Source organism: Hemicordylus capensis, chromosome 4 (assembly GCF_027244095.1).
Source record: "Hemicordylus capensis ecotype Gifberg chromosome 4, rHemCap1.1.pri, whole genome shotgun sequence".
In the NCBI taxonomy this organism is placed as follows: Eukaryota; Metazoa; Chordata; class Lepidosauria; order Squamata; family Cordylidae; genus Hemicordylus; species Hemicordylus capensis.
The window spans coordinates 104,662,271-104,684,810 of record NC_069660.1 but is presented as its reverse complement, the minus strand read 5'-3'; the positions used below and the strand labels follow the sequence as shown (position 1 = coordinate 104,684,810).

At 44.0% G+C, this 22,540-nt stretch overlaps 1 protein-coding gene across 12 annotated transcripts in view; it reads right to left on the bottom strand.

Moving 5' to 3' along the window:
- PDE4B (phosphodiesterase 4B) overlaps positions 1-22,540 on the bottom strand; it is a 442,933-nt gene that overhangs the window by 240,349 nt on the left and 180,044 nt on the right. Inside the window, exon 1 of one of the 12 annotated variants that reach the window (XM_053250564.1) lies at positions 22,221-22,264. The exons of the other annotated variants lie outside the window; for them this stretch is intronic. Within the exon in view, the coding sequence (XP_053106539.1) occupies positions 22,221-22,249 (29 nt within the window). The 5' untranslated portion in view covers positions 22,250-22,264. Of the gene's footprint in view, positions 1-22,220; positions 22,265-22,540 lie in introns of those variants that run through there. 12 annotated transcript variants of the gene reach the window in all.

The window sequence follows — 22,540 nt, the reverse complement described above, 5'->3', positions numbered from 1 at the left end:
TTGCTATAAATTAATTGCAGCTGGTGTTTCTGGGAACTGTCACCTGTCCAGAAAGGTGGCATCTGGCGAATGACCTACATTTTATGCATCCAAACTCAAAGAAAAGGGGGGATTTCTGCATGTAATTTGCAATCACTGCATTTAAAGGGGCTGTCATGGGGACTCCCCTTTGTAGTGATTGCAGTATTAACCCATACCCCACGACTGGATGTGAGCCTACAGTGAGCAAGTGGACTTTCCCTAGGGGGAATCTGCTTGCTGTGTTGGGCTTAAACAACCAGAAAATGACTTTTCACTTCTGGCTGTGATGATCTGTGTGTTCCCCTTGTGGGGCTCCTCTTTTAATCTCCCTGGCGAAACACAAACTGCCTTTCTCAGTTGGGGGAAGGGAATTGGGGCCCCTTTCCTCCCCTCCCCCAGGAAGAGAGGATTGGGCCCCTCTCTTTCCACTTTTACTGGTTAAAAATAGACTGTACGAATGTTCCCTCTGCTTTTTCCTATATGTGCACAGAATGAGTTTTGCTCTGGGCGGCATTATTGGGGCACTATTATTATTAATTCGATTTCTAAACCACCCTTCCAAAAATGGCTCAGGGCAGTATACACAGAGAAATAATAAATAAATAAGATGGATCCCTGTCCCCAAACGGCTCACAATTGAAAAAGAAACACAAGATAGACACCAGTAACTGTAACTGGAGGTACTGTGCTGGGAGTATGTGCGCATGAATGAGAACTAATCTGTAAAATTGTTATTTCTGATACGTGTTGTTGTATCATTTCTCCAGAGGCCTGGCATGTGTGTCCTGTGTGGGGAAATACATATGATTAATATATGATAATATATCAGATATGATATGATATGATATATGATATGATATGATATGATATGATATGATATATAACTAGTGGGCCCGGGCGCAGAGCATCTGTGCCTCTAATTGGGCCAGCCATCCGCCCCCCTATGCCGGCATGCCTGGCTTTCTGGCTGGCTGACTGGCCACTCCCCACACGCCACCATCACCCTGGGCCTTGCTGTTCCGCTGCCGGCAGCAAGGCTAGGCTGGCCCACCGCCGCTTCCTCCATGCGGCCAAGCCAGGGCCTGCCACCGCCGCCATCTCACCCTGGTGGGCCAGGGCCAGGCTGTCCCTCTACCGCCTCCCACCTCCTCCCAGCTGGCAGGGCTTTGCCCACTGTCCACTCGCCATCTGCCCACCTCCTCGACACTGCCATTATTTCTCCCTGCCACCGCTTCCCGCCTCCTCCTCCCAGGCAGTGAGGCTTCGCCCTCCACCTCCTGGCCGCTGCCATTATTTCTCTCCACTTCAGTGCTGGAACTCTCATGCACTCTAGAGCATCTGCGCACTAGTCCTCACGACCCCTCTCTTTGCAGCCCCCTGCCTGCTATCCTTTTATATAGAGATAGATTCCTCTCCTCTACAATCAAGAACATCTTCCGACCAGTAACAGTTGCATTCCAACTGACCTTAACCATCACAGGCTCCTCTTCCTCATCTACATATGGAATCCCCACTGCCCAATCACCAAAGTGCCACAGGCACCTCTTCCCTATCTGCATATGCTATCCCCACTGCCAAGTCACCATGGTGCTTCTACTCTCATGGGCTTTTTCTCCCTATCTGCATATGGAATCCCCACTGCCCAATCAGGTGCTTCTGCTTGCGAACTCTATCAGCCAATTGCCTCCTCCCCCTCTGTCAGCCACTCACTTCCTTTCTGCCATGTCCGCTCGCGTGGCCCATCTTGGAGAATTAATAATATAGATAATATGACACCACCCCTTTCCCCTTACCCTCTTAAATCCCCACTTAGAAGCATTAAGAAAAGACTTGATGGCCAAAGGGCCAGGAAAGGAAAACAATGGTTGTTTGCCAGCTGGCACTGAAAATCAAAATTTTCACACACACACACACACACCTACACATCTTTCCCCTTTCCCCTTCTCAACTATCCCTTAGATTTGCTTTGTGGATAGGTTACAAGGAATAGTCTTTGCTTACCAGGACCCAGCATTCATTGTAATTTTTGAAACCTATTTCTACAAGAAAACCTACAAAATACATCTCTGGTTGGGTTCCTTGTGTCTCCTCACACATGCAAGGGCCGAGCCCTCCCTGGTTTAGACAGCCCAAGGATGCACTGGCATATCAGAGTGATCCCTAGGTCTATGGTTCGATAGTACATCAAAACCTTGATGCACTAGCACACTGGTACAGTGGCACATTGGTGAAGTTTCTCAAACCTAAAGTCACAAGAGTGCATAACATAAGCAGTGTAGAATACAAGTCGGACGTGTGTGGACAGAAAACTCCCACATGAAAATAAAGCGTGCAGAAGCCCTCATACTTCTGATGGAAGGATGAGGGAAACTGAGGACGATTGAGATGTATGTGGTCAGAAATGTGTTCAATTATTTGTGTTACTAGGGCTTAATGTGTTTGTGCACAAAGCACTGAAGTGATGAATTGCTGGAGACATCCCCTGCTGTCCCCTGTCTTTTCCTCTCATCCTTTTTTTGCTGAGGAACATGCAAGGTGCAAAACACGCAAGGGAAAGCAGGCTTTCTCCAGTGTGTTTCTGTCCCTTTAAATGCATGAATTCTAGGGATGCAGCAGGGGAACTAAAGAGATGGCAATGGGCAGAGCATCAGCTCTGAGAGGCAGCCAGTGAGAAACTCGGCCGCGCTAGAACTGACACATTTCTGGGCTGCTCTCTATGGTTGCGGGAAGAACATGTGCACAAAACCCAGGTTATAGCAGAATTTGGACACACAATGGTGCTTTCAAACCTAAGGTTTCAGCAGCAAAACTCATTACCAACCGAGGGTTCAAATTCAAGTTTAGAAATGAAAATGGAGCTGCAGTTGGGTGACAAAACCACGGCTTCACACATTTGGACAATAACTAATTCAAACCGTGGCACATTTACCTCTGGATTGACATTATGTCCAAACGCGACCAGAAGGTTCAAGCAAGGCTGTTCAGTTCTAAAAGCATATTTAGAGTCAGAGGGGGTAAATGGACATCAAAGAAATAGCCTTCAGAGAACTCAGAGACCTTCAGAAAAACTGCAAAATACGAAGTAGAACATTTGTCCTGAATTGTTAATAAAAGATCATAACCTCCATCCAGCTCTCTTCCTACTTTGCCATCATGCTAATATAAATGAACCTGACTTTTGCCACTTACAGAATTAAAGAAATAGCCGGCCAGGATCTCCTTGAAGATGAATTAACAGTCTGGCCGTAAAGCAACTATGTCTCTTTTTAATTAAACATTAGGTGAGGCTGTGGAAGTTGTCAACCATGTCTGAGATTGATAATGAACTAGATGAGAGCCAATAAACAAGTTCAATCATGATAAAATGAAGATGCTGTTAAAAGGTGGACCAACTAATCTGGGAGATAGTGCTTGGCTTTTTTTGGATGGTGTTGCATTTGCACTGAAGGATCAGACTCGCAGTCTTGGGGTCCTATTAGACTGGCCCCCATGTTTGAAGGCCTTAGTAGCATGAAGTACAGGTGAAACTCGGAAAATTAGAATATCGTGCAAAAGTCCATTAATTTCAGTAATGCAAATTAAAAGGTGAAACTGATATATGAGACAGACGCATTACATGCAAAGCGAGATAAGTCAAGCCTTAATTTGTTATAATTGTGATGATCATGGCGTACAGCTCATGAAAACCCCAAATCCACAATCTCAGAAAATTAGAATATTACATGGAACCAAGAAGACAAGGATTGAAGAATAGAACAATATCGGACCTCTGAAAAGTATAAGCATGCATATGTATTCAGTACTTGGTTTGGGCCCCCTTTGCAGCAATTACTGCCTCAATGTGGCATGGCATGGATGCTATCAGCCTGTGGCACTGATGAGGTATTATGGAAGACCAGGATGCTTCATTAGCAGCCTTCAGCAATTCTGCATTGTTTGGTCTCATGTCTCTCATCCTTCTCTTGGCAATGCCCCATAGATTCTCTATGGGGTCAGGTCAGGCGAGTTTGCTGGCCAATCAAGCACAGTACACTGTATACTTTTCAGAGGTCCGATATTGTTCTATTCTTCAATCCTTGTCTTCTTGGTTCCATGTAATATTCTAATTTTCTGAGATTGTGGATTTGGGGTTTTCGTGAGCTGTACGCCATGATCATCACAATTATAACAAATTAAGGCTTGACTTATCTCGCTTTGCGTGTAATGCGTCTGTCTCATATATCAGTTTCACCTTTTAATTTGCATTACTGAAATTAATGGACTTTTGCACGATATTCTAATTTTCCGAATTTCACCTGCACCTTCCCTAATGGTGGCCTCTCCTTGACAGAAAGCTCAGAAGCTTCAGTTAGTACAAAATACAACAGCAAGATCACTAGCAGGGACAGGCTTATGGATCACATCACACTAGTCTTAGAACAACTGCACTAGCTTCTGGTTAGTATCTGGACCCAACTCAAATGCTCTTTTTAACCTTTAAAGCTCTAAGAGTTTGGGAGCTAAGTACCTCAAGGACCATGCTTTCCCACATGAACCTACCTATTGAGATCTGCTTCTGAAGCCCTTCTTCAAGGCCCCCTGCTGTCCGAGATGTGGCAAGCAGACAACAGGAATGACCTGAAATAAGCCATTCTCTTCTTTGGCACCCTGACTCGAAAATAATCTCCCCAGGAAGGCTCTCCTAGCATGAGTTTATAATGAAAGGATGTTACCAATAGGGATGTGCAAAAAATTTCGGGCACAGAACGATCTGTGCCCGAAACGAACAATTTCGGGTGATTCGGGGCCGAACCGAATCACCCCCGATGTCCCCCGATATTTTTCGGGCACGAGCCGAATCACCCGAATTTCGGGGCTGAAAAATTCGGGTGATTCGGCTCATGGCCGATTTGGGGGGATTTTTTGAAGTTTTCGTGACTTTGGGGCAGTTTGGGGGCATAGCATGGGATCTGGGCAAAAGGAGTGGGGTGGGGTGGTAGTGCCTAATGGGTGGAGGCTACCACCCCAATTTCAGGGGGATTGGGCAAAGGGCTGATTTTTGGTAAATTTATGAAATTTTCATGTCTTTGGGGCAGATTGGGGCAGATTGGGGCAGAAAGTGGGGCCTGGGGAAGAATAGTGGGGTGGGGTGGAAGTGCCTAATGGGCGGAAGTTTTTTCTGAGGTGTGAATTCTTATTCTATCATAGCAAATGAGATTTTTTTCAATTAAATAACTCTCATGACCCCACTTTCACTTTTTCACACCTCAATTACTATGAATAATATGAGGAAGTAATCAATTTAGCACACTTCACCTTATGAAGACAAACCTCATAAAAATAAATTCACCAAAATTCACCCCTCTGCCCAATCACTCTTAAATTGGGGATGGGTGGTAGCCTCCACCCATTAGGCACTATCTACCAGCCCACCCCACCCCTTTGGGGCAGATTCACTTTCTGCCCCCAATCTGCCCAAAGACAACCAAACTTCAAATATTCCCAAAAAATCAGCCCTCTGCCCAATACCCCTGAAATTGGGGTGGTAGCCTCCACCCATTAGGCACTACCACCCCACCCCACTATTTTGGGGCAGATCCACTTTCTGCCCCCAAACGGCCCCAAAGTCACTAAAACTTCAAAAATTCTCAAAAAATCACCCCTTTGTCCAAACCTGCTGAAATTGGGGTGGTAGCCTCCATCCATTAGGCACTTCCACCCCACCCCACTATTCTGCCCCAGGCCCCACTTTCTGCCCCAATCTGCCCCAAAGACATGAAAATTTCAGAAATTTGCCAAAAATCAGCCCTTTGCCCAATCCCCCTGAAATTGGGGTGGTATCCTGCACCCATTAGGCACTACCACCCCACCCCACTCCTTTTTCCCAGATCCCATGCTATGCCCCCGAACTGCACCAAAGTCACTAAAACTTCAAAAATTCGCCAAAAATCAGGACTTTGCCCAATCCCCCTGAAATTGGGGTGGTAGACTCTACCCATTGGGCACTACCACCCCACCCCAAAATTTTGCCCCTGGGCCCCTTTTTACCCCCTAATCAATTCAGATTCGGATTAAATCCGAATCCGAACTGAATCGAGGGTGATTCGGGTGAACCAGATTCGGGCACAAAACAGAACAGGGGTGATTCGGTTTGGGTCCGAGCCGAATCACCCAAAAACCCGAATTGCACACCCCTAGTTACCAATGTTACACCACAGCCAAGGGAGAGTAAGAAAAATCAAAGCTTTATTGCTGGAAATAACTTCATCAGCACAGCAGACAATTCAACAACCCTGCTGCTCTTTATCTAGTCTCATTGTTCTGTGGTTTTTTCTTCCCAACTGCTTTTCCCAGGGTTGCCTTTTAAAGGGACAGTACTATATTAGCAATCAATAGAAACAAAACCTCAACCGAAAATGAATTTCAGTTACCTTTCACACTCTCCCTCCCTAATTCCCCAAAGCATTCTAGCTGAAAAGCAGTATTAGTCTGGATGCTGCCCAATGTCAATGAAATGTATAGGTCTGTAATTAGTGGGGAGCATTCTTTCTTATGAATGACCACAGCTAAAACTCTAATTGCAATTTAAAGGAATGACACTAATAACATTAATGAAACAAAAGAGCTTTTAGATGGCAGCAACCCACCATTCCATGTTATTTTTGAAGACCTCCGTGAGGATTCAGACTACTGCTTGCACCTTACTGTTGGAAAAATGAGCAATAAAACCCTCCATTTCTAACAAAGAAACTGGAAACAACCTATCAGAATCACAAAACACAGTGGTAGGGATTTACTATGGTATAGTAAAAGCAAATACAGGAAGTTTTTCGTATGGGGCTTTTAAAGCCCTTTAACTCACATCTCCTCTGGAATGAAGGGGATGTGTTCACATATCATCCAGATTCACCCCAAAGTCCTTGCGAGTTATCGGGGAGCAGTTCACACAAAATTTGGGGTTTTCACAGTGCATTAGAGTGTAGCGCGATTTATATCCGGAGTAAAAAAAAATCCATTATTTGCCATGGTTTTGGGGAGAACTTTGAGTTCACAGTAAAGCCTCTCAGTAAACTCGCGGTTATGCCTGCTGTGTGTAAAAGTCCCAGGAAGCCCTCTTTATTGCCTGGGGTCCCATTCCAGCCTATTTCAGCAGATAACAAAACTGCAAATAAAGATACCTTAACCCTATGGGGATTGGGGGGTTAGGTTCCTAAGCACACTGAAGTGTGCTAAAAATGACCAAGAAAAAGCAGGGGGCAGCAGAAACAGGCACAGTACCTTGCACTCCAGCAATGCCCCCCCCCACCTCAAAATCCTTCAATTTTTATTCTTTTTGAAGGATGGGTTGGTTTGTTTTTTGCCGAAAAGAGAAACAAAATGGCTCGGCACTACAAAATGGCAACAGGAAATGACATCAGAAGTCATGTCTGGACACTCAAGAACTGCGGGAAGGCAAAAATAACCCTATTTCCACCCCACGAATAAAGATGCTGGGTATCTGGGCCCCACAGATACGTGAAATGGTGGGTGCCAGGACTGTGGATAACAAGGGCCACCTGTAATGCTCTTTTGCAGCCATATAAGCAGCATTGGTACAAAATAAATTAGTGTAATCCCATAAATAGTTACAAATGAATTTATGAAAGTTTCTGAAGTCCATGGCATTAATTGTAAAGTCCAAACAGGAACAAAAATAACTCTAATGCACATATGTATTTGCCTTCATCAGTGCTCTTTATTTCTTACATATGTAGGGCTTTAAATCACTGAATAGGAATCCAATAATTTGATATTTCTAGCAGCATGATTGACACTCTTCTTGGCTCATAACGTTTATGGTCACACCAAGAAACACACTTACAATGAATTATGGTATAATTTTAAAAAACACCACAAGTGTTAGCTTACCATTGTCAACTTTCCATTGGACCACAGTAATAATATTAGAGTATGTGTACTCAATATATTAAAAAAGTTCATGCAGCTGTCTAAGGGTTTGGATTATAACTAACTATTAATGGGGAATTAGTTCCCCATTGATTTAGGCTGGGCAATAGAAAGGATATAAGTTTAACAGTTACCAGCTAAGTATTAAACTTCTCCATGCACTTGCGTGCAAGGCCCTCAGCATCAAAAAACTCATTGAAGAGTATACTAGCATACATATGTAATCAACTACATTGGTACCAAGAGAGGAAATATAGGTGAAACTGCTATTTTTATCCAAGTGGCTTCTACCATTTAAAGCTGTGATTTAATCTAAAAATAAATTTCAGCTGTGACACTGTTGTATTAAAGTTTGCCATCCTTAGAATGTTTTAAAAGGAAAAATATGATTATCTGTGTCATAGCCCAAGATAAAAACCAATTAACTGGTTGACACTTTCTATTTGAGGGATGAAATCTCCAGGTAGAACCGAAATGTGCATAGCTATACCATTCAAGTGTAGGATGGAAAGATTGAGCTATAAAGAGTGATTATACTATTCAGAGATCTTGCAAAGTGGAAAATATCTTCAGTTACCAGCAACACAATCAGTCCCAATTCTAACTGCAAAAAAACCCCTTTGTTAGCCAAAGGTATTTGTTCACTTTCTACTCTCAGTTTCAATGTAATTAGGATAGTTAATTTGGTCCACCTTCATTTGTTTTCCTCCTTGCCATTGCCCTATCCCCCTTTCTGATTACCTTTCCCTCTCTCTTTTCACATTCCAAGCATTTCTGTGCAATATTATTTTAAAGCTTTAAAAACAAAAACAAAAAATTGCAACATGATAGCAGGCATGTCATATTGTTTTATGAGTTGATAATATAAATCCCATGCTGGGATTAATTGTTTGCTTTTTGGCACCAGGGAACCAAGATATAATTTCTCAATTTCATAATGCTTGCTGTTCTATAGAAAGCATTTCAGACACATGCTCAGGCACCCAAGAAGTGCAAATTCACTATAATAAACTACTACTAAGAGTACTGTTTACAGAATAATTAAAATCACACAGTGAGAAATGCTGAAGCAGATTTTGTGACTCTGGTAAATAAATATCTGACTTGACTTGTGTGTTAGGGAAGAGAAGTTGGTGTAAGTGAAAGGAAAGAGAAGGTGTCTGGGGGCTTGGGTAGATGGGTCGGAGAGAGAGCATTGCTGCTGCCATCCCAAGCATATAGGGAGTGGGAGATATGGTAGAGAAAAGGTGGCAGGCCAGGTAAGCAGAATGAGAACTCTGACAAGTTGTGCCTGTTAACTCTACTGGCCACCTTCTCAGCCAGGAGTTCTCAAAGATTACAGACAGATGCTGGAATCCTGACTACTGAAGCACATGCATCAGGAAGCTCTGTGGGGCCACACTGGGAGCACTCACATAGCTTCCCCAGTCCTTTTGCATGTGTACTTTCCCACAAGGCACTGCTCATGCTTCAAAAGTGCTCTGCAAGAGTTGAAACATGTCACTAGAGGCATAGTAAGGTCAGAAGGTGCCTGTGTTCCATAACTATACATTGGGCTACTGTCAACATTTTTTGAGCTAGCTTACTTTTTTTGGCAACCATCATTGCTGCTGCAATCACTCACCCACCACAACTCCCACCCTCTGCAAAGCCCCCTGTCTTCCGCAAACACTGCCCAATCACTGTCACTTTCCTATGCAACCCCTTGCAGCTCCCCTCTATCCCTCCTCCTGCCGCCACCACCACAACTTGCCTGCCCATTTCCCGGCTGGCTCACATGGCAGTAAGCAGCTGAAAGGGCTCTCTCCTCTCTCAAAAGAGGAAAAACGAGAGATGAGAGAGGCCTTGCAGCCAGATAGGCAAGGCACTTCTTATGTTCTTAAGCCGGAGCAGGTTCAGAAGAGATGGTGAGGGAGTCTCATGATGAACCATCGAAGGAAACAAGAAACCAATTCTGATGAGGAATGCTTGAAGGAGCTGGGCATATTTAGCCTGGAGAAGAGAAGACTAAGGAGAAATATGATAGCGATCCTCAAATATCTGAAGGGCTGTTACCTAGAACGAAGAGGACTTATTCTCTGTCGCTGCTGAAGGCAGGATTGGACCAATGCATTGAAATGGCAAGAAAGCAGATTTAGACTAGACATTAGGAAGAAATGGAGCTCCTTAGAAGTGAAACAGTCTGCCTTTACTTTTCAAACAGAGGCTAGACAGCCATCATTTAGGGATGTTGTAGCAGTTTTGTGCACAGAAAAAGGGGTTGGACTAGAAGACCTCCAAGGTCCCTTTCAAATCTAACATTCTACGATTCCATTACTGTAATGTTTCCTTAAAGCAGGGTGCCATTCCACTGGTTCTGAAGGAAGCAATGGTTACTGCTGAAGAAACTGGCTCTTGGTCTCTACAGCTTTAACAATTATTGTTCATGCTCAAGAGTCCCATTCTTAATCAAGGTCCTTGAGCATGTCATAACATCCCTGCTACAGGTTTTCCTGGGTGATACTGATTATCTGGAACTGTTTTACTCTAGCTTTCAGCCCAATGTTAGGACTAAAACTGCCACGGTCACCCTAGTAGATGACTTTCATGGGAGATGAATGTGGGTCTGTGACCCTTTTAATTCTCCTGGACCACTCAACAGCTTTTTATATCCTTCTGCACTGCCTGATAAGGATGAATTTATGTGGCATCCTGATAAGGATGAATTTATATGGATACATACATGGCTCTGGTCATTTCTGGAAGGTAGGATCCAGAAGGTAATCTGGGGGACTGTTGCTCGGCCCCAGCCTTTGACATTGGGCTGGGTGGGTTCCATTGAGCTCTGTTTGAACATCTATATGAAACCACTCAGTAAGATCACCTGGAGGTATGGACTCATCAGTATGCTGATGACCACCAAGCTCTATCTCTCATTTGCATCAGATCCTAGGGATGCAGTATAAAACCCTCAACTAGCATTTGTCAGCTCTACAAGACTGAACGGGAGAGACAAACTGACATACTTTAGTCTTTAAATAGTACTTTAGTGTTTCATGTACATAGGTTAGTATAATTCTCTTTTAGCTGAAGCTGAGGGAGAATAGCTTGCCTGAAGCCACCAAAAACGTTTATGACTTCATAGCTTCATTCTTAGCCAGGGCTTTTAAAAAACACACACATAACAAGACACAAAACATGCAGTTTTTAAAAAGGGCATTTCTAAAACAGCATTTGCAAAGTTCAAACATTCAGGTCATGCATTGTATTATGTTATACTAGCAATTTTCAGCCCGTTAGATAAACGGGCGCTAGTAGACCACCCCCGCCCCCCCGAGTGCGGCCGCCAGCGGGCCCAGTCCTTCCCAGTCCGCCCCGCCACCTTCGGCCTCCCCTTTCTGGCTTCCCCCGCTGCCTCGGCCGTACCTATAGCTCCGCCGCCACCTCACCCATACTCCCTTGGCGGCGGCCGCCGCCATCGGGGGCCAGTCGGCCAGCTGCCGCTGCCTCACCCGCACTTGTGCCGCCGCCATCGGGGCCAGTCGCCCGCCACGGCCACCGCCGCTTCACCCGCATTCTCGCTGGCGGCCGCCGCCGCCATCGGGGCCAGTCGCCCCGCCGCGGCCACTGCCACCTCTGGCCGAGGCCGTGGCTCCCCTGCCGCCTCGCCAGCACTCTTTTCTCGTTGGCGGTGGCCGCTTCTCCTAGGCCGCCGCTTCCCCTGTTCCAACATGGCCGCCCGTATCCGGGCGGCCGTGTCTTTTTGGGCCGATCTGGGCATGCACTCCGTGCATGCCCAGATCGGCCCAAAAAGACACGGGCAGCACGGCCGCACGCCGAAGGCTTTTATGGTATAGGATGGAATAAAAAGTGACTTATAGTCAGAAAAGAAAAATAAGTAGTCCAGACTCCGCTAAAACCCACACCCCAATCAAGCGTAGCCATTTCTCCTCCCCCAGCCAAAAATGCTTCCAGCCAACTTCACAGCTACTCCCCAGAGCCTTTGCCAGTGAATACAGCACTCTTCTGCAATAGTGCTGTCAAATTCCCAGTTCTGAGAATTTTCTCCCACTCTGTGTAGGTTTCTAAATGTCATTGAATGTGACTCCAGTATGTGTGCCCAAGCAAGGAAAACGCACATGTGTGTATTGATACAACACAATACTATACAATGCTATAGGCGTAAATTACACTCACATACCCTGGCTTGTGCAGTTCTGAATTTTCCTTAAAGTGCTGCTCTTTGCCATGACATTATGGCAGCTTTCATTAGGTAGCTTTAGGCAAATCAATCCTATTCCCATGCCACTCACATCAATGACAGGCATCTTTCTTTTCCCAGAAGAGCAAACTGGAAAGTTGGGTTTTTCCCCCTCCTCTATTTTGTGTATGCATTATAGAAGTGAAAAATCTAGTGGGCGGTGTAGTACTCTTTTTACAGACTCAAACTGTGGAAGGAGGGACTATAATTTTCAAGGGAGTTGCTAACTTGGCAGTGGTTTCTGGATTTCTCACAACTGCACATCTCCAGTTAGTGTACATATACATGCCCAAAGAGTGGGGGACCTGAATAGAAACTCTACTCTGGGATCTAGAAAGTGCTGTCAGCTGTTCTGACAGCATTATAAGCCTACTTTACAGGTAAGGTAAAACATTTATTGAAAACATTTACATGAAGTCCTATAATCACATTGGATTTTTATAAACGCATATTGTTGTTTTTGTTATTTATGTTATAACAAACTACAGATAGCATCAGAATCTAAGGCATATAGGAATATTTGGGATGTAACCCTGAAAACAACCACTTTAACCCCCAAGTGAACTGAACTAAACATATGTCGGGATAGTCATCTATTGATTGGATTGTATTTAATTAAAGCAATTCTTTAATGCATACCTCAAAATAGAGCACGGTTACATAAAAGGGAAGGAAGCAGCCTCTAAAGCACAACCCTGTTAACTATAAACCACAACCCTGTTAACTATAAACCTGAAAAAAGCACCCCAGAAACCCTTCTTGCAAGATGAATTCTGGCAATTACAATGAAAAATGTTTATCTGATCTCTGTTTTGATGCATTTTCATCTTCGTATTTCTAGTCATATTTAAATAGACAAAAGATATAAAATGAGAAACCTGTCCTGACGGTAACATGTAAAGTAATCCCCAAAACTGTAGACATAATTTTGGGGAGAAATTTAGAAGCATTTAGTGGTGAGGGGTCAGAAGAGAACATAGATCTATGAGACAACCACTTTCCCCAAAGCCCCCCAACCCTTTCCCTCATGCTCTCAATAACTCCCTTCTTTCCAGTATTAGACTCTTTAAGCAGTAGAAGGGTGGGGGTGGTAGGAGAGGAGAGGAGAGGAGAGGAGAGAAGAGATGTTTGCTATGATTAAAACTGCCACTTGATGTCACCTTAACCTTGATGTTTCAGTGTGCAAGAAGTTAGCTTTTTCTTAGGGGCAAGGTACATGTTACATACAAATACTTGTAAAGATTCTCCAACATCCCTTTAGAGCAGTTTTGAGTGGAGCAGTAGTGAGTAGAGGGGCAAGGGTCTTAAGCTGCTGCTTGTCAAAAATCTTTCTATATAACATCATGTGCGCACACACACACCAGCTATTTTTCTCCCTTTGGGACTTCAGGTGCTTACTTTTCCAAAACCAAAGATCTGCATGACTAGTTCAAAGCACCCAAGGGAGCTTTAGACTTGTGTATAAACAGCATCCCCCCCCCACCATATGGTGGACAGAGACCTTTCAAAAGCAGTTTGTGATATGTTGTGAGAGTTTTCCATTCAGAGAGGGAATGAAGGCAAAAATCCCACTGTTTGTGCCATAGTGCCTAAAGTAATTCTTTGGATCCTGGCAAATATCTTTAGTGGCTTCATAGTGCTTGGGCCTCCTACAAAGGCATATCTATTAATCTCAGTGGAGGGAGCAGGTTTGAGCCCATAAACATTTACATGCACAAAGCTGCCTACCTCTAACAGCTGAAGTGAATAAAGACATCTGTACAGGAAATCCCATCCCATGTCCTCAGAACAGCACACATGTGACTCTAGACTGGGTAATTATTTCACATCTTTATACTGACTGAAAACTACAACATATATTAAATAAGAGATACTAGTTAAATTCTCCAAGCCCAGGTACTGAGAAGAACTTTAAGGGTCTAGAAAAGGTGAGTTCAAAAGGAAAGTCAAGCTCTTTAAATAGTGACAAGTTCTTCTCTGCTTTGAAAAGCTCACCAGGAGGCTTTACACACAGGGTTTCTACTCCGAATCTCCTTCGGGAGAGAGAGTGTGCGTTCACACACCAGCCAAACTTACCCCGAGGTACCTTTGAGATCCTTGGACCCACTCCACACACAAGTCGGGTTTTGTCTTGTGAATTCTAGCTTATTCTCAAGGTATTTCTGGTTTTTTAAAATGGTGGTTTCAAGCTACTTTTTTCTGATTAAATAGGGAGATTAAATAGATTAAATAGGGAGAGGCACTGATCATTAGCATGATAAGAAGGATACTCTCTCTACAAATGCAGATGTAGCTCTTCAGTACTCTCTCCCTCTCCCCCGCCATTGTCTAGAAGGAGAACACGAAGAAAAACATGTGAACTTGTATCAAAAGCAAACCTGAGAGTAGAGGGGAGGGGCTGCTTCCCTCAATGCTGTGAGTGTACTTTGAAGTGGCTTTGATCAACATTCACCAAGCAGCATGAAACCATGTGCAAATAACTCCCAGAGCTCTCACTCCCGAATCTTAAAACCACTTATCAATCACTTTGTGAACAGAATAAATGGAAGAGAAAAGGCAATAGTTCAAAAGTTGATTAGAAAATACTTATATTTAGTTTAAGTCCTAACCATCACTTTAACTCAAAGGACAAACAGGTTTTTGAAGTTTTGGGGATCCCTGGACAAGCTAAGCCTCTTAAATCTTAAGAGGAGAGAAGTATGTACAATCCTGAACTTAACTGATCAAGCCATAGAAAAGCTTCTCCACACAATCAGCTCAACAATTTTTCAGCAAGAGAATTACGCCCAGTTCCCATTGCAATTTCAGTTTGTATTGCCAAATGGAAAGCCTCTCTGGGCTTTGCAATGAGGTGAATGTCTTGATCCTTGTGAATAACATCATGAAGGTGGATAGATCTTGGGCTAGGTTGGCAAACTGTACCAAGCTATGTTCAAAAGTATGTGTGGGGGGGTTTATACCCCCCAAACTGAGTGGACAAATAGCATCCACCTCCCTTTCTATTCAGAGAGGTTGGAGCAAGGGAGATTAATTTTGTTGCCAAGGGTGATGAAGAGGCTTGAGCCTTGGTAAATCCTAGATGACCCTTTTGTATAGATAGCATTAAGGGCGTGATTGAGTAGCTGGTTTCTAGTCCTCAGTGACTAGAATGCAATCAAGAGTAGGAAATCTTGCTCATGCTTAGAAGGGGGAAATTGCTCTGACTGAGGGGTAGTTTCTATGATTACACTTAATTGACCAAGAGTATTCTAGCATATGTATACCATTCCTAGTCACAGTTGCAGTTAATTTCCTTCCCAACAGATGCATAATTAGGGTAGGGCAGGCAGGGCATGTGTCCTAGGCACCAGGTGAAGGGGGCGCAAAAGTGCCTGCCATGCCCCACCTGCACCCGCCCCAACTAAAAAAGATTTTTCTTCAATTCCCCCCATTGAATCAGTGGGCGCCGCTGGGCGGGCCCGCTGCTCACCTGCGGCTGCCGCCTCAGCGGGCCAGCATCTCTGGCACAGGCGCAGAAGCCAGCGTGCTCACGACTTACTCACGAGTTGTGAGATCTCCAGTCTAGGCGGGCTGTGCGTGGCTAGGGCAGCTTGTTGGTTGTTTCAGCGGGTGCCCATTAGCTGGAGATGCGCCCCATGCTAGCCTGTTCAATGAATCAACGCTGCGCCCCACACACGCTCCTTGCATGACCACGTGGGTCAGGTCTTGTAGAGAGGGAGAACAGCAACTGCTGTGCTAGCCTGGCTCTGGCTTTCACACTGTGCCAGTGGCTGCTCGGTAGACAGCAGCAGTAGACAGTAGTACTACTTGCTTCCTCGTGTGTGCCTAAACCATTTACAAGTAAACTACTGCTCTCAGAAATGACCTCCGCTTCTGCCTCTCGATCGTGTCATGTGTGCTTCTGTTCTGGATCCGCCCCGCCCCCCCATGTAAAGACTAAGACTCCTTGGAGGGTGGGGGTCTGGGCTGGGGTGTGCTGCTTGGATTGGGGTCTGGGGGGTGCGTGCATCACACAAATTTGTGTCTTTAATCTGGTTGCCTCCCTCCAACGGAAATTGAAGTGAGGAGGGGTTTCTTCTTTTTCCGCAGGCCTCCAGCAATTAAGCCCTCCCTGCCTTGGGTGCATGTGTTTTGGTGCTCCTTAGGGCAGACTGTATTAGAATCCACTTTAAGTCCTGTTCTTCATCTTCTGGGTGCAGAGCCCTGTGTTTGTGTTTGTTTCCCCCATGTTCCTTCCCCCAGCGCCTTCCTTAGCCCTGTGTGTGTGCGTGTGTGTTTTCCCTCCACCACGTTCCTTCCCCCAGCACCCTCTGCTTCCTTAGCCCTGTGTTTGTTTGTTCTCCCCCCGCACACACACACACACACACCTGCAGCAAAGCGTGGCTTCCTCTCCCCAAATTTTGACTGCACACAGTGATTTCCTTGGGAGCTGAGGGGAAGAAGGGAAGCTGGGGGGCCCAATCCCAAGCAGCTCTTGGGGCAGCCGTGCAAGAAAGGGAGTGGAAGCCACGCTTTGCTGCAGGTGGAGGGGGGGAGAAGAAGCAGCAGGTAGCTACCGCACTGGAATGCTAAGGCAAAGTTTCCTATTTCTGTGCTGCCAACACACAGCAGAAAAAGATGAACTCACAACTCTTTCCTGCTCTGTCTGCTGTTGTCCCAAACAATAATCTTGTGATACTTAAGCTTTTATGTAACTTTTCTGTGTTTTTATATTTACATAGCTTTTTGGTGGAACAGCTTTGTCTCTTTTACCCATTGTATGCTTAGAAGTATATCTATTTTTTTGCCCTTGATTTGGGAAGCCCTTCAACTAAAGCAGGGGTTCCCAACCTGTGGTACTCCAGATGTTGCTGCACCACAACTCACATCATCCCCTGCTACAGTTTTTATGCATGGAATGATGGGAGTTGTAGTTCAGCAATGTCTGGAGTACCACAGGTTGGGAACCCCTGAACTATAGTAAAGTTATCTGAAAGATGGGTGTCAGATTGGGCGGGGGGGTGCAATTTCAGTGCTTGCCCTAGGCGCTATTTTCCCTAGATACGCCTCTGCTTCCCAAGCCATTTAATTTACTCAAAGACCTGTTCAACCCTTTGTTATCAAATCAGGGGGAAGGAGCAATGGTTCTTTTGCAACCAAAATGTTCACTTGAAATATACATTAAAATATGTTCCAATTAATAATAAACATAATTTAGATAATGTTCAATATTGTAATTGGAATTATTGCTGTTCTTTTTGAAAATGGTACACTTTAAAAAGGTTTGAATAAGTTTATTATATGATTTAACTTAAAGTGATCTATTTTTGTAAAATTCACATTCATTTTGAAGAAAACTGTATTTTCTAAAAACAGAAATACAAAGTATGGCATAAGCTAGTTTCTGTAGTGTAAAAAAACTCAGACAACTGCATGGAATGAAGTTATTTTGAGCAGTTGTGTAACTAAAAGAAAAGAAACAATAGGCATTCTCTTATACTGTATTTCTCTAAATATCTGTGTTTCTATGGCAACAACCTCTATATCCTCCTGTGTTTACTAATCTATCCTGTTTGATCAATACTTTATGGTAATTGTTTCCATGGAAATCTTCTGTAATAATGTACTTTTTATAAGGATGCACACTGGAAAACATGAAATTTTAAAAACTCAGTTTTTGAGCTTTTATAAACATCAAACTCTGCAAACAAATGAGAAATGTAACACTTTTGGACACATATTAGCTGCAAGCATACAACTCAACTATGGAGTTGAGGATTATTAGATTCAAGCTGCAAAATCAATGCTCCCTAGCTCTGTACTTGAGGTTCTATTGCCTTGGGTAGCCCTCTCCAATATAAATCCGCCTTCTGCAAATTATTTCCCACCAAAATCACTTATAATCTCCTCACTACCAATTTCAAAAGGTCTCTACTCTGTCCTCATCCTCCTTGATCTCTCTCTGCTTTTGATACAGTTAATCACCAAATCCTGCTGGACTCCTTTCATGCCCTAGGTTTCCATGCCAATTTGTCCTCAGCTAGTTTTTGCAATTGTTCAGTCCGAATTTCCACAAGCAAGATCTTCCTCACCTTTCCCCCCTCTCATATGGCATCCTCTAAAACATAAGAGCAGCCCCGATGAATCAGATCAAATCTATAATCAGATCCAGTGAATCAGATCAGGCCATCATCTCTAGCATCCCATTTTCCATAGTAGTCAAACAGATGCCTCCAGGGAGCACACAAACACGGTTCATGATCTGGTCCAAATTGAGTCCAGTCCATGGACCACCAGTTTGGCGTGGTCTGGTGAACCAATCTGGCGGTTTGAGATGCCATGAGGGGGAGGAGCAAGCGGCACCTTTAACAGTACAGATAGAGGACCTTATCAGCCAGACTGTCACTTCAAGCAGCTTACTACTACAGTGGTGCTTCCTCCGACAGCCTGCACCAGTGCCACCGTGGCTCTGTCACTCATCTAGCCTCCATGCATATGCTGCAGCAGCAGAAAGCTGTTTGGAGTGGTGCTCCAGCTGGTAAGGCTGACACTGTTAGAGGTGCCACTCGCCGCTGCCGCCAGTGCCGCCTTGAACCTCCACAGTGGTTTGAGGTTCAGCTGTGCTGAAACTGTCCACTGTACTGCAGAATGGTCCAAATTCAGACCACTGCATGAACTGCAATCAGTGCACACTCCTAAAACAGGACATGAAGGCAATAGCCCTCTTTCTCATGCCTCTCTTCTCCTCATATGTTTTCCAGAGTCACTGTTAATGTCACCATCCAGGCTGTTGACTTTCTTTGATTCCTTCCTATATCTAGTGCATTACCAAGTCATGTCTCATACACACACACACTTTCTTTACATTCCCATAGCAAAACACTGGTTCATGCTTTAATAATCTCCCACATTCAGTACTGCAACCTTCCCCATTCTGACTTTCCATCATTGCAGCTTAGTCCTTTTACCTATATCCAAATCTCTGCTGCCAAAATGTTCAGATCATGTGATGCTCCTCCTGAAATCCTTTTTCCACTTCCAGATTCAGAACAAACTCTCTATCTGCACCTTCATAATTTGCCACCCTTACCCTTAACTTGTATCACATATCCCAACCATGACATTCTCTCCTCCACACGGCCCTCCAATGGTCTGCCCCTCCCTTATAAACACCACTCTTTCTCCCTGGATTCCTCTTATGCTTATAGGTCTCTCCCAAAGAAACCTATGTGACATCATCTCTGTCTTCCATTAAACCCCTTCTCAAAACCTGCCTTTCCATGAAGCCTCAGTTCAAACTCATTCCCTAGCATAGCTAAGCTCAACAACAACCAAACTGAACTCAGAGCCAGCATCACAAATCAGCATCATTAGCCAAATGCCAAGAGCCCACTGATTATCTTGGACTTCACCTCTTGTTCATAGCCTTTATTTTGTGTATTTTTACACTTAAATCCTGCTCCTTCCAAAGAGTCCAGATACATAGTTATGCTTATCCTCACAATCACCCTGTAGATACTGGCTCAGAGTTACCTCTGAGTTTCATGCCTGCCCAGGGATTTGAACTTTGGTGCTCCCAGTTCTAGTCCAACATTCTAACCACTAGAGCACTGTTTAGTGTGATGGAGCCATTCTCTTGTGACTACAGTTTGCTGAGAGGGCCCTGAAACGAGCCCAGACTGACTGGCAAATTCATCTTGTTTACACTTGCCTTCATCTACTTCCCTCTTTCCTGCCCACTCCATAGTGGATCTTAGATGCTAAGCTCCTCAGGAAAGGGATCTATCTTTTTGCTGTTATTCTCTAAAGTCAGAAACATCAGTGGCCCACTACGGCAACCCCCACCCCATCTCCAACCATCACCAGCAATAATAATATTAATGGTGCAAAGCAATACACAACAAGACTAGGGCTGCACAACTTTGGCCCTCTTACAGATTTTGAACTACAATTCCCATCATCCCTGACTATTGGCAACTATGGCTGGAGATGATGGTAGTCCAAAAACAACTGGAGGATTGAGTTTATGCAGCATTTCAATAGCCCACACATTAAAGGACAATGAAAACAATGGAGCTATTTAACTGCCGAGTTGCTACATGTCACAGAAAGAATGTCTTTCCAAATAGTCTTATACTGATTTTGATGGTCCATGAAAAGGTAAAACTAGTTGTGCTTAGCAGAGTAAACGTGGGGATCATGTGGGAAAATCTAAATAGAAGTCCCATCAATTAGTAGGTTTAGATAACCAACAGGATCAGAAGATAAATGTATGCCAAAGCCAGACATAGGGAATGCTAGATATCAAAACCAAGCAGTAAATTCTAGGGATAAGGAGACTGTGATCAAAAGGGAAAATGAAAGGGAGGCAGGTAGTAGGCAGGAACACTTGGATGGGAGTAACCAGGAGCTGCTAACGTGCACATAGGCATGAGATAGACCCATTCAGTCTAAATCACAAAGTATCTATAAAAGCATATCATCTGGACATAATTAGTGGAATCATGATTCATTTATTAAGTTCAGGTTCCAGGATCTAGTCATTTTTGTTTCATAAAACACATTAGAGTCTAGCTTTTTGTTATATCAGATATTCAGTTCATATGATTTTTGCCTTAATATTGAATTTTTAGAGTTTCTTCCAAACTGACACCAGCATAAGATCTATTCAAAAAATGATTCAGCTAAAGAATAAAATTTGCCTGGGAAAAAAAGTAATGTTAGCAATTAACTAACAGCTAGAGAGCATTTAAATCTTCCAAGCAACATTAATTCTTCCAAACAAAATTAAAAGAAAATTAACTATTGCTTTATATTTTGTATTTCATAATAATGCAAGCTTAAAATTAATTATGTTAACAATGACATTTGATTAAATATATGAAAGACAAAAATAGTGGTGCTATAACAGAGTTTAAAGGTTCCTAGTTTCACTACAGCAACCAGACTAATTAAAACAAGCCTAAAAGAGTTCATGATACAATACAAAAAGCCTAAAATCAAAAGGCAATGAATAAGGCAAAGACAAAGCAATTAATCCTATGCAAGATAAACAATAGGAATAGGAGTAGCTACAAGTAACAATATATGTTTCCTTCCCTTTGAGAAAAAAAAATACGTAATAAGAAACTGTCCAAGGGGAAATCTTATTAATGAGATTACTTAGTCTAGGTTAGGGATGGCCCACTTCTATGTTCTGGGGAGACACTTTGGTTTCCATCCAATAGTTAAAGCACCAGAACAATCTGGTCCCCTCATGGATGGCCAGCATCTGTTACAACTTCGATATCGCCTAGCAACAATGACCTCATAGGTATGAAGCTTGTGCCCTTAGATGGTATGAAGTCATCAGCTGTGGACTGAAGAGCAAGACTGAAAGAATGCTCTTCCTGAAAGAGCTCTCCAAGAGGAAAACTAGCAATGGTCCTTCTACCCTTCCAGAATGATCAGCATATGACAGGGCTGCACAACTTCAGCCCTCCAGCTGTTGTACTACAACTACCATCATTCCTGACCATTGGCCACTCTGTCTGGGGTTGATGGGTAGCCCACCAACAGCTGGACTACAACTCCCAGCTGTTGTTATTTGGCAGGGTGCACAACTGTTCTGCAAGGCCAAAGTCCTGCAGTCCTGCAATACAACACTTGTATGACACACACACGAAATCAGGGCCAAACTTTTCACAAGGCTTGGTTGCCTCAGATAGTGGGTGCAGGGAGGTCGTGGGTGCCGCTGCTCTTCTCCCAACTACCATGGGTGCCATCACACCTGCCTGACCCTCCCCAACCCCAATCTCTTCCCCTTCCCTCTGCCTGGGGAAAGCCCTGCCACTTGCCACTGCAGCAGCTTTTCCATTCTCTTTCCCCTCTGCCTTCTGGAAGGAGAAGAATGGAGAAAGCCACAGCAGCGGCAGCAATGGTAGGAAGGCTGTCAGCAGCAGACTTTGAAAGGAGTTCGTGTTGAGGAAAAGGGGCTGCTCACAGCCTCTCCTCTTTCCTCATGCCCTTTTCAAAGCCTACAAGAATCTGATCAACCGTAGTCCCTTCTCCTTACCCCGTGCTCCTGTTGAAGCCTGCTGTCATGGTCTAGTCTCAACCAATCCCGTGATTTTAAGCTTCACCGCTGCCACCAAGTAGACTTTAATTGTTTGGGCTGTGTCAACTAAAACAGCCATCCATGTGGAAAGGCTTCTATGTGTGGGATGGGTGTAACAGACTCAAACTGCAGATTTTAAAATTCAAAAGGAGAAATTTTACTTTAAAACAGTCAAATTCAAAACAGTAGATTTAAAAACCCAGCAGCCATATGACCACAAAGGAACAAATAAGATGGGTGGGGGGAACTTATCCAATCTAATTTGCACCTAATACTGT